The following is a 12,462-nucleotide window of genomic DNA, read 5'->3' on the forward strand; positions in this document are numbered from 1 at the left end:
ACTTCAACAACACTAAATTAAAATTCATTCACACTAATAATAATTTAACAACTTTTTAGTACATAAATATTTAAAGAAGGGGAACTTTTTACCTACACCAGGATAAAAAAATTTAAAATACAACTGTTATATTTACTAACCTTTTTTTATAATAACTAATTATAGTGAATCATATCATAATTAATAATCAAAATTTATTTGTTACGTAAAACTATTGTTGCATAGAATAAGTTTTTGATGCATACACCAATCCGATGAGTAATGTACAGATCATTAAAATGATAATAGGCCCTATTACAAAACTTAGTAAGTCTCATTATAAACATTATTTTTTGAATTCTGTTTGATTGGGGGTATAAAATAATTTAACATCCTATGTAAGTAAAAAAAATTTCCAGAAACGAGAAAAGAGTCATCTTGGACCAGATAACTCAACTGCATGTAAATTGTGTGTAGAATCAAAAATCCGAGAAGTAGGATTAAGGATTGGTCCCATCTCCTGGCCAGAAATTTCCATCTTTTGCCACTCATCCCACCTCTCTGCCAAGCCAACACTTTCAACCATTCTCACCACTTCTGACATCTTAGGTCGATACTCTGGTAAGCCATGTGTGCAAAGTAGTGCAATCTGCATCAGCTGCTCTATCTCAGCCCCTACATAATTATTTCCAAGATTAGGATCAACCAGCACCTCTAACTTATTCTCTTTCACAAATCTTTTCACCTGTGATAATACTCTGTCATCAAAACTATAAAACTACAGGTTGTAAATGAATTTTCAAACAAGGAAAACGAGAATAAAAGGATTCATCCGCATAGGCTATTGCAGTTAGCCAAAGGTTTGGAGATCACATTGCTTAGCTTGTGTGGAACCTTACCTGACATAGGCAGATAATAAAGAACATCCCAACAAGTTTTAACCCACTATTAGGTTAAAATTTTTTTTTTTTTTTTTTTTTTTGCAGAAAAAATTTTAGGTAGGAGTATCTCCATTCCAGGGCCAAGGACAGCTTATAGACCATTGGGTACAGGATGGCTTACGTATCGTCCACTCACATATAACTAGCCACCGGTGGGAGTCAAACTCAAGATGAAATATATCGAGGTGAATCCTTAATCACTGAGCCCATCTTTCAAGGGTTTATCAGGTTAACATTTTGCAAGCATGAAAAGAGTAATATACATGCTTATTTATGACCATATCCTTCTTTTATATTAATATGATTATACACATTAGACTCTTCCCCTTGATATGATCAGAGGGGGAAGAAAAACAATTGTTTCTGAATTTACAAAAGCACATATTGACAAGTGATGTTCAGCTGACTAATAGCTGAAAGATGAGATCCCTGAACCTCTTCCACAATCAAATTAATTAACCTTGACATGCTTGTCCTAATATAAGTCCAAGCTAGAGCTCAGCTAAACAGCATCATCCATTGCCAAGTAAAATTCTACAATATCTACATCCACTTGATTGTTCACTAAGATGATTTTATCCTGCCTAAAATCTAGGGAAAATTATCAAAAACTTGTTTCAAGCAAAATTTAAATGCAAATGAGAGAAAAACAAACAGGAAATATCGAGTGAGCACAGTTTTGTACCGATGAAATCAAATGGTATATTATGCAAGCATACCCAATCAAGCAGCATAACATTGTCATCTTCATTTGAAAGCCGAGAAAGGTCGAATGCCTTCTGTCCAGTGATTAGCTCTAGAAGCATAATTCCATAGGCATAAACATCAATCTTTTCTGAACATCTTCCATTAGAGAGATATTCTGGAGCTATATGCCCAATTGTGCCATGTACAGTAGAAATGATATGGGAATCCTTGTAGTTTATCAGTTTAGATACTGCAAAGTCCCCAACAAAAGCCTCAAAATTGTCATCCAAGAAAATGTTTGCAGCTTTCACATCACAATGGATAATCCTCGGGTTGCAGTGTTCATGCAAATAAGAAAGACCTTTTGCCGATCCCAATGCAATTTGCCTCCTGATTGGACAGTCAAGTAAAGGCTGTGATGGACCTTGATCTACAAGAGTACATTAGTTATAATATTGAAGACCTGATATAAAATAATAAATTTAGATGCCTAAAAATGATGTCAAATGAAGGTTTACTTCTCAAGAGGGATGCAACACTCCCATTAGCCATGTAGGGATAAACCAGCAACCGTTCAGTTGGTGTGATACATATCCCAATTAACTTAAGGAGGTTCTGATGCTCAGCTATGGTGATCATCTTCATTACTTTCAGGAACTGACGCTCCCCACCAGTAGTATTCTTACTTTTCATTCTCTTTATAGCCACCAGAGAACCATCTTCAAGAATTCCCTTGTAAACTTTGCCAAATGGTCCGAATCCATCTCTACCTAGAATGCTTTCATTGCTAAAGCTATCTGTTGCCACCTGTAACTCCTGCCATGAAAACTTATTAAGCTGACTATACTGAAGTTTTGTATCCTCTTCCACTGCAAGGAGATACAAACAAACAATAATCAACTCATAAAATACGTTTGAATCCATCCAATTTCCAGTTAAAAAACTAACCAGAGGGAAAATTTTGTTGAGATTTCCTGGGACACCAACATGTAAAAGCCATCTCAGGGGCTAATAGCAAAACTGAATCAGGAAAAACTTTTTCTGCGATAGCTTGGGGGCAACTCTACCTTGCCGTTTAGCATGAAATCCTCTATCAGATACTGAATATGTCCTCCACCAATCTCAGCTGCAGAGGAAACAAAGACTCTGCATTAAGTCTCTGAAAGTGGTAAAGATTAGAATAACAGGTGGTTGGTTGCAATATGACACCCTTTTATATTGTGGCTACCGGCTCTAGTTTTCCATTAGCATTCAAATTCACTGTGCTATAGGATTGACTTAAAAGCTTCTTTAGGTCCGTGGGCGGCTTGCATTATTTCGGGGTCAGCATTTTTTTTTCTTTTGGTTGTATTGTCATATTAGATGCCCATAGTCAATTCATGGGGACAACTTTGAAGACAAACTACAATTTAATTGTCAAGGCGAAAGGAAAGTTGGGGCAGGAATGAAATTAAAGTCATTTTTTCTTGCACCTCTTTCCAAATGGGTAATGTCATTTGGAAAGTTTGCATATGTATTATTTGGGGTAAAATTGCATCAATCATTCTTCAATTTAAGTGATTATTTCATTTTAGTTACTCACTTCAATAAATAAATTTATAAATTATTATTTATTATGTTTTTTTAGTTTTTATATAAAAACTAAAATATTAATAAAATATATTATTATTATTTTTCTAGATTATTACAAAGTATATTTTAATTAATTATAAAAAACATATATATAATTAATAATCTTATCAATAAATTTAGTTAAAATAAAATATTTTATTGATAATAATTATTAATTAATTTAATTATAAAAGTAAGAAAGAGAAAAAAATAGTAAAAAAGTAATTTTATTTTTTTAACTTAAAAAGTTGTTACTATAGTTGAAATATTTTATTTTAATAAATTAAAATTGAATAATTGAAATAAAATAACCACATGAATCAAGAGATAGAGATGGTTGATACAATTTACCCAATTATTTGTAAAGTTTCTTACGGTTCAGCAAAAACCACAAAATCCAATTATTTAGCAACCCCGAATATTGAAAAAATAAGGTTGTCAAGTTAGCCCAAATCCGCTTAATTAGAGTAAGATACAAACAAAAAGATCAAAGAGATAGAGATTTGTGTAATCACAGTCAAGAACTCGTCGGAGCTTTCATATTCATCCGTGTAGAATCTCAAGTCTCACTGTGGAACTTAATTGGCCTCTTGGACTGCTCGGTAATGTCTTTAGGGGGTGTTTGGTTTAGCTGTTGGATGCAGCTGATAGCGGATGGGTATCCAAACAGTTGAATTTAAGTGTTTGGTAAAACTCTAAAAACTTAGCTGATAACTGAAAGACAGCTGATAGGATACCTATCAGCTGCAGATTCTATCAGCTCTAAAATAGGAGCTGTTTAGAACTGCTCTATATATTTTTTTATTTTTTGACTAAAATATCCCTACTTTAATATTTACGCATTGTCCTTCACTCTATTATCTTCTTGATCCTATTTGAATCAAAATACCGATTTTCCTTATTTTATTTTCTTGCTTCTATTTTCATCAAAGCTGTGATTTCTTTTCAATTTCTGTGCCATCATTGTGTCTCCTTCTTGAGCTTATCAATTGAAATTCTAATTTCTTCTCAAGGTAGAATTAATTTGTGACATTAAAGTGCATCAGATTATCCCTTATTGAGTCAAAAAGGTATGATTTTCTGATTTTTAATTCTATTTATATTACTGTTATGTCTCCTTTTTTAGTTTTAAATTTAATTTAATTCTAATAATATGTGATTGCACTGCTTATGAACATAGAGTGAAAGGTAACAACCCTAAACTCAAATTATGAACTCATACATTATGATTTCAGTTTAGTTGCATATATATATCAACTGCAATTTCTTTTTCCCCCGATGCATTTCACCTCACAAAGAAAAAATCAATTTCTTTTTCTCTGTTCACCGTGCAATGACAAAATAATTGTTGTATATATATATATATATATATCAACTGCAATTTCTTTTCCCCCGATGCATTTCACCTCACAAAGAAAAAATCAATTTCTTTTTCTCTGTTCACCATGCAATGACAAAATAATTGCTGTATATATATATATATATATATATATATTCACCTCTCAATGACACAGATGCTATTCACCTCCCAAAATTTATTTTTTTCCTATTTACCTCACAAAGAAAAAAAAGTCAACAATAGCTTTTATATATATATATATATATATATATATATATATATATATATATATATATATATATATATATATATTCACCTCCCAATGATTTCCGATGCTATTCACCTCATGATAAAAAATTTAATTTAATTTTTTCCTATTCACCTCACAAAGAAAAAAGTTAACAATAGCTGCTATATATATATATGTGTGTGTGGGTGTTCTTAAATGTTCCATTTATGATGATAGACATCAACTAATTCCATAAAATTTCATTTATGAGTGAATGTTTCATTTATGATGATAGACATCAATTTAACTTATATATATATATATATATATATATATATATATATATATATATATATATATATTTCCTGATGCTATTCACCTCACAATGAAAAGAATCAATGGTGTTTATGAATCTAAGAGCTTGACTTAGAAATTATGTTCTGTGCCTAGAACAGTAGTAATCTTGTTCCATTTATGATGATAGACATCTTTAGATGTATGAATGCTTTGCATTAGAATAGTCATCACATCATGAATTATTTCAATTACTCCTTTGCTTCCAATGTATCATATGGACTCAAGCCTGTTTCAAATGGAGTTTTGGTTGTTGGAATTTAGAATAGGTCTAACACATTTGAGATCAAGTAGAAAAATTAAAACACATGAGACATCAAATTGTACCTTGAGTTCCTTTTGTGGGCCTTCATAGGGCATGGTTAGATGCCTTGAAAGTGTGTGGATCTTTATTGTGATTTTCTAGAACCTTGAAGGTATGCTGAAACTATTACTTAAATGAAATGAAAATTTTCTTCAGTTTGATTCTGCTATAGATGTTAATTAAAAAGGTTAATTGTAATGAATAGAAAGCTACACTAATAGAAAGAAGAATCAGTAATTACTTTTATTTGGTGCATGGTTGCCTGAAAACATGGGAAGCAATAACTATTTGTGTTATTATTAAGCACCTTTGGTCAAATATTGTTGAATTAAGCATCAAATATAGTGCTTCAAACACAATGTTTATTTCTAGCAGAACTTTCTTAGGGAAAAAGATGTGTTCTATTTATATAGCATGAGAGCTTATGACAAGTTATTATTCATTACCCTTTGAATTGATCCAAAAGGTTCAATCTAATTCCAGTATGTTTAGTAACCCAGATATGAGATAATAATTTAGTTGAGGACATTATTAATTTTGCCAAATATGGGAATCACACCTTGGAAATAATTAGGGACCTGAAAGTAGTATGGCTCAAATTTATTGATCAGTCCTTCGAATTCTCATTACTACTTATTTGGTTTTGGTTGAACATTGTTCTTAATCCAATATAGAACAAACTTTAAAATTAAACAATTAATATGAAAAAAAGAATTGTTAATTATGTTAGATATATAAAGTCTAGAATATGGTGATCTTGTGTTTCTTGGTATTTTTTCAAGAGGTCAATTTGTAATAGAAGTTGGTTGTACAGTTCTTTTATTAACTAAACAAGTCAATTTCCAATTCTCATGATCAATTTTAATACTGGAATTAGCTATAATACTAGGAATTATTTGATGTTTATCATTGGAATTTGGAGATTATGGAAAGAGTTATTATTAGTTATCTCATGATAAATTCATGTAATACTGAAGGTCTAGATTATTATTTTTAGTTTTATTTGCCTTTCAAAAGCTTGAATTCTTACAAAATAGGAAACTTACTTTCATGCTTTTTTTCTTGAATTAATCTCAAATGGGGATTTATGTTTAATACTTTTGCATACTTTTATTTACTTGAATGTTATTTTTATTTGGAGTTAATAGCATTCATCTTTATAGGTTGATATGGCTACAAAAAATAAGGGTGCTGGAAGGGTTGCATGGAGTAGTGAACAATTTAACTTGTTTGTTAAAATTTGTGTTCGAGGCACTAATTTGGGCAAGAGAAATGGTGGTGGATGGGGTGACAAAGGATATACATGGTTACAGAATGAATTGAGGCAAGTTGGTGTAGAGTATACTAAAGAGCAATTAAGGCACAAGTGGGATTGGATGAAAGATCAATGGAAGATGTGGAAAGCATTAAAAGGGAATGAAACAGGATTAGGATGGGATCCCATAAAAGGCACAGTTGTTGCTCCTGATGAGTGGTGGAACGAAAAAATTAAGGTAAGTTAAATAAAGAACTAGCTTTTAAGGCTTTATTAAACAAATAGGCATTTAATTATTTATTAACACTAGTGTTTTGATTTTTATATGTATTAGGAAAATTCAAATTTTGCAAGATTTCGAGAGAAAGGAATTGGACAAGAGCTTTATGAAAACTATCAAGAATTATTTCTAGGAACTGTGGCTACTGGAGAATTTGCATATGCACCATCATCTGGAGTTTTACCTAATGAAACTCAGGAGACGCAACAATTTGATACCGCAGATCATGTTGAGGAGAATATTAATGCAGAATCTAATTTTGATGATGATTTAAATGAAATGATGAATGCTGGTTTTGGATCTGGAGGTTCATTCAGTCAAGCAGTAGGTGAAAATGTGGGTTTAGAGAATACAAAAAATGATAATAGTCAACATAACGTGCAAAAACAAAAGAGGAAAGAGTTGTCTAATGACCTTGCAACAAAGAAAAAAAAGGATAATAGGGGCAAAAAGGTTTCAGGTGCTACACAGATGACTGATACAGTTAAAGAGCTAAAAGAAACTATAAAAGAGACCATGGAGTCTAAGACTGCAACTATGTGTAGTCTTTTGGGAGATCGCCCAGGTTATTCTATTGAAGAAGTTATGAAAAATGTATTAACTTTGCCACTTATAGAGAAAGGAAGCGATATTCATTTTTTCTGCACACTATTACTTGATCAAAAGTCAAAAAGAGAGATGTACAATACTCTCGAAGATGCAGAAACAAAGTGGAAATGGCTTCAATTTCATTTCTCATTATGGACTAATGGTGTGTGGAAGCCTTCTACTTAGTAGATGCTATTACTTGTATTTGCTATTTTTCTTATGTTCATTACTTGTTTGAACTCTTAATTATCAAGTTTGGCATTGCAATAAAGTTTTAGTGTAATAATGAACTTTTAAAGTTAAAATATTTAGTACTTGATATTAATTTATATATGAGGTTTATTTGTTTTTATTTTTTCTTGATAGATATGAATATTGTTCAGCGAATGATTTGGGATGATGATGACGATGAAGTTTGGCAGACAAACACATATGCAGTTGATATTATATGTAGCTATTACTTGTCTTATATTCATAAAGAACCTTGTATGGATTCATTCCATACAGGACTTGTATGGTTACAAGAAATAATGAGAGGTAATGAGAGAAGATGTGTTAATTTATTCAGAATGGATAAAGACACATTAATAAAACTTTGTCTAGACTTAGAGTGTCATTACAAATTAAAATGTTCTAAAAAAAATGACTATTTTAGAAAAAGTTGGCATGATTTTATATGTTCTAGCTTTGGGAGCTTCAAATAGGCAAGTTCAGGAAAGGTTTCAGCATTCAGGAGAAACTGTCAGTAGGAACTTTCATGAAGTATTAAAAGCAATGTTGTGCTTATCAATTGATATGATAAAACCGACAGACCCCACGTTCAGTAATATTCCTCCTGAGATACTGAATGATGACAGATATATGCCTCATTTCAAGGTATATTTTTCAAATTTTTTTCTTATCTTTATATGTAGTACTATATTACAAATATCATTAAAAATCATTAAGTATTTTAATTTTAAAATCTAAACATTTGAAAAATAGGACTGCATTGGAGCAATTGATGGAACTCATGTGTCTGCTTGTGTTCAAGAAGAAAATTTGATTCGATTTATTGGTATAAAAGGGGTGCCTACCCAGAATATTATGGCTGCTTGTAGCTTTGATATGCAATTTACATTCGTAATGGCAGGATGGGAAGGTACAGCTCATGATGGACGCCTTTTCCAGTATGCTATCAATAAACAAAATTTAAACTTCCCCAAACCACCACCAGGTAAATGCGTATTTTATTTTCATTTTTCTCATTTCTTTTTTCAATTGGTCATAAAAAGGCAAGTACACAGATGTACACAAATATATACACACAAACCTTATACTATTATACATTAGTGATTTGTTTTTTTAATAAAATATATTTCATATGTAGGAAAATATTATGTAGTGGATGCTGGATATCAACAGATGGAAGGATATCTTGCACCTTATAAAGGTACTAGATATCATTTACCTGATTTTCAACGTGGTGGAAGACCAAGAGGACTCAAAGAAATTTTTAATCGTTGGCATTCATCTCTAAGATGTTGCATTGAACGAACTTTTGGAGTTTGGAAGGCAAGATGGAAGATATTACGAACAATGCCTCCTTATTCATTTTATGTACAAAGAGATATAGTAGTTGTGTCCATGGCATTACATAATTACATTCGAAGAAAAGCGTTGGCTGATCCAGCATTTGAGCGATTAGATAAAAGTCCAAATTTTATACCACCAGACATATTTCATGATGTAGATGACATTCAAGCGGAAGAAAGTAGTCAAGAAAGTGGAGCACTTCAAATGAATGCATTACGTGATCAAATCGCTTGTAGTTTAATGTTGGCAAACAATGATTATTAATTTTTTTAAATAAATATTATTTACTATAGTTTCAAATATATTTTACTTTAAAATATTTAATTTTTATTTATATATTTCAATAATAATTAAATTTGTTGAAATAATAAATTAATAATATATATTTATTTTAATAATAAAATAATTAGCAATATATAAGAAATTAATAATTATATAATTATTTTAATAATAAAATAAATTACATGATACATACCCTTATTGGTTATTTTACATATGAACAGCAGCAGCCAACATAATTTTACCAAACACTTAACATCAATCAGTTACTATCAGCTATCAGCTATCAGCTATCAGCTAACAGTAACAGCTATCAGCTACCAGTTATCAGCTACATCAAACAGTTAAACCAAACAGGCCCTTAGTCAGTAGTACTTGTCCTCCACCGGTTACAATCCAAGAAGCCACACCAGTTATAATCGTAGCAGCTGTGGAGTCCTTTGTAAACTTTTTCAATGTCCAAATCTCCATTACATTGTCAAATTGCAGCAGCAGCAGGTACAACGCATCCTAATATGTTATTTGACAAGCAAACTTTCCCCCCTAATAACCTTTGAAATTTATGGTTTAGGTGCAAGTCAGCAATAACAATTCCAAGAAAAGGTCTTTGAAAGAAACAGCATTAATGAAATCAAATTATCCGTTTTTAACTGCACTGCAAGAAGCCATAATTCAAAAATCTCTATTCTAGTTAGTTTAAACAAACATTCAACATCAATATAGTTCCATATTCTTCGAAGTGGAAGAAGTCACCTAAATTTGCACCTTGATGGTCTTTATGGTGAACTAAAACAAACCCCTTATCCAATCTGTCAACCAAAAATAGCTTTAGAGTCCAAGGGTACAAACTTTGTGAGCCCAAAAATCCATGTTTCAGCAGCTTCACGAAAGTAAAAGAATCAGGGATCCTCGGCATATAAGACAGCTTCCGTTAAAGGTTTGTCCATCAAAGAACAGCTCATAGGTTCCTAGGATAAAGAAATCACAAGAAAGTTTACATCATAAAATTTTGGAACCGAAGAAAATTATAAAAAACCAACACATAGATTCAAATATATAGATCACCACCCATGTTCATGCAAAATACCCTAAGATCTTCACCATATTTCTTTTACTAGTTTATCATATAATTATATGAACAACATGAACCAGTCCCACATCGGTTCTGCAGGGAGGTTTTGGGTGTTATATATATGGGTTTGTAAACCTCCTCTTGTAAGCTAGCTTTTGAAGTGGAGTTAGACAGGTTCATATCATTTGGTAGGAGTGAACGAGTCATGACCCCGGTTGCTTTACGAGGACCTTCAGTCTAAAGGGGTCGAGAATGATGCGTCCCACATCGGTTCCCAAGGAGATCTTATAATCATATGAACAACATAAACTATATAGATTAACTAAAGTCTAGATGTGCACCTTATTTGGATAATAATCATTGCTCCATGAATAGATCAAGAGTCTTTTAAGGATATTAAGAACAAAATGCGTCACACACTTTACACTTTTGTTTTTTTTTTTTTCTATCACTAATGGAGACAAAACTTGACTGTTTATAAGTCATGATACCTTTTGGCTAATAGTTGCATCACTTCATGTTTATAACTATTAAAAAGAGTTGCATCTCTTCATATAATTATAGGATAAATTTCAACAACTGTCTCTGAACTTATATAGTTATAACACTACAGTCCTTTAACTTTAAAATGTAACATAAAACTCCATAAACTTTTAAATTTTGCACAGTAAAATTCATCTGACTTTCAATTACTGATTTTTCAATTAGAAACTGATGTGAATTACTCCCGCATGGCATTTAGTCAATATTTCTCTCTCCTCTCTTATGCAAAGTATAAAATTATTCTCTTTATACATTAAAAATTATTATGTCTATAGAGAGAAAAATAATTCAATTTATACATGACTTGAGAGAGAAAAGAGAAATCCTGACTAAGCTCTATACTGGAACTGTCCAAGTCAGCGTTTAATTAAAAAACTGGTAATTGGAGGTTAGAGGGATTTTACTGTGTAAATTTAAAAGTTGATGAGGTTTTATTTCATATTTTTAAGTTGAGGGACTGTAGTGTTATAATTAGATAAGTTCAGGGACAATTGTCAAAATTTATCCTATAATTGACTAATGTATGTAACTTATGAATTTTGTTACCTTTTGGCAATGTATGATTTTTGGATTTTGATATCTTTTGGTAATGTACATGACTTTTCATGTAATTGTTCTTAGTTCTGATTTTGAATCTAATGGATCTGAATTGATCCACAAGGATGACCCAAAGCATATTTCCAACAGTAATCATAAATAATACAGGAAATTCAGCAAACATAAATGTTCTTCAAGAAATAAATTTCTGATGATTAATATTGTGAAAATTTAAATGCCCTATTATATTGGATAAATTTTGACAACTGTCCCGAAACTTATCTAATTGTAACATTACAATCGCTCAACTTAAAAATGTAACATAAAACCCCATCAACTTTTAAATTTTACACAGTAAAATCCCTCTGACCTTTAATTACCAGTTTTTTAGTTAGACGCTGACCTGGACACTTCAAGCATTGAACTTAATCAATATTTCTCTTTTCTCTCTCAAGCCATGTGTAAATTGAATCATTTTTCTTTTTATAGACAAAATAATTTTTTATGCGTAAAGAGAATAATTTTACACTTTGCATAAGAGAGGAGAGAGAAATATTGATTGAGTGTCATGCGAAAGCTATTCATATCAGTTTCTAACTGAAAATTCGGTAATTGAAAGTAAAAGAAATTTTACTGTGCAAAATTTGACATTTTAAGGGGTTTTATGTTATATTTTCAAGTTAAAGGACTGTAGTTTTACAACTATATAAGTTCAAAGACAGTTATTAAAATTTATCCCATTATATTAAAGACTATTATGTGAACCAAGGAAAGAGGCTCGAGACTCATGACAAAAAGCAGCAGAAAACTGCATTATATTACTATCTTAATAGATTAATTTTGACAACTGTCTCTGAACTTATCTAGTTGTAACATTACAGTATTAATA

General features: G+C 31.2%; 1 protein-coding gene across 2 annotated transcripts; it reads right to left on the reverse strand.

The window, feature by feature from the left end:
• Positions 1-255: 255 nt before the first annotated feature.
• Positions 256-2,902, reverse strand: LOC131168967 (somatic embryogenesis receptor kinase 1-like). Of its 2 annotated transcripts, none has more exons than XM_058147144.1 (4): positions 2,556-2,902; positions 2,126-2,476; positions 1,640-2,037; positions 256-724 (listed from the first exon to the last, which is right to left on the reverse strand). In XM_058147144.1, the coding sequence occupies exons 1-4, from the start codon at positions 2,605-2,607 to the stop codon at positions 413-415; spliced, it is 1,113 nt and encodes a 370-aa protein (XP_058003127.1). In that variant the 5' UTR covers positions 2,608-2,902; the 3' UTR covers positions 256-412. The 2 variants fall into 2 exon arrangements, with proteins under 2 accessions (XP_058003127.1, XP_058003128.1); XM_058147145.1 differs by having other exon boundaries at positions 503-654.
• Positions 2,903-12,462: the final 9,560 nt, after the last annotated feature.

This window comes from Hevea brasiliensis, chromosome 5, assembly GCF_030052815.1.
Source record: "Hevea brasiliensis isolate MT/VB/25A 57/8 chromosome 5, ASM3005281v1, whole genome shotgun sequence".
NCBI lineage: Eukaryota > Viridiplantae > Streptophyta > Magnoliopsida > Malpighiales > Euphorbiaceae > Hevea > Hevea brasiliensis.

Bases quoted from the DNA above. Each gene is read 5' to 3' on its own strand.
- LOC131168967 (XM_058147144.1), bottom strand. From the start codon at position 2,607: ATGGCTTTTACATGTTGGTGTCCCAGGAAATCTCAACAAAATTTTCCC. The intron at 2,477-2,555 runs GTTAGTTTTTTA...ATCTCCTTGCAG, and splicing joins TCAACAAAATTTTCCCTCTG to TGGAAGAGGATACAAAACTT. The intron at 725-1,639 runs GTATGCTTGCAT...GTATTATCACAG, and splicing joins ATGTTATGCTGCTTGATTGG to GTGAAAAGATTTGTGAAAGA.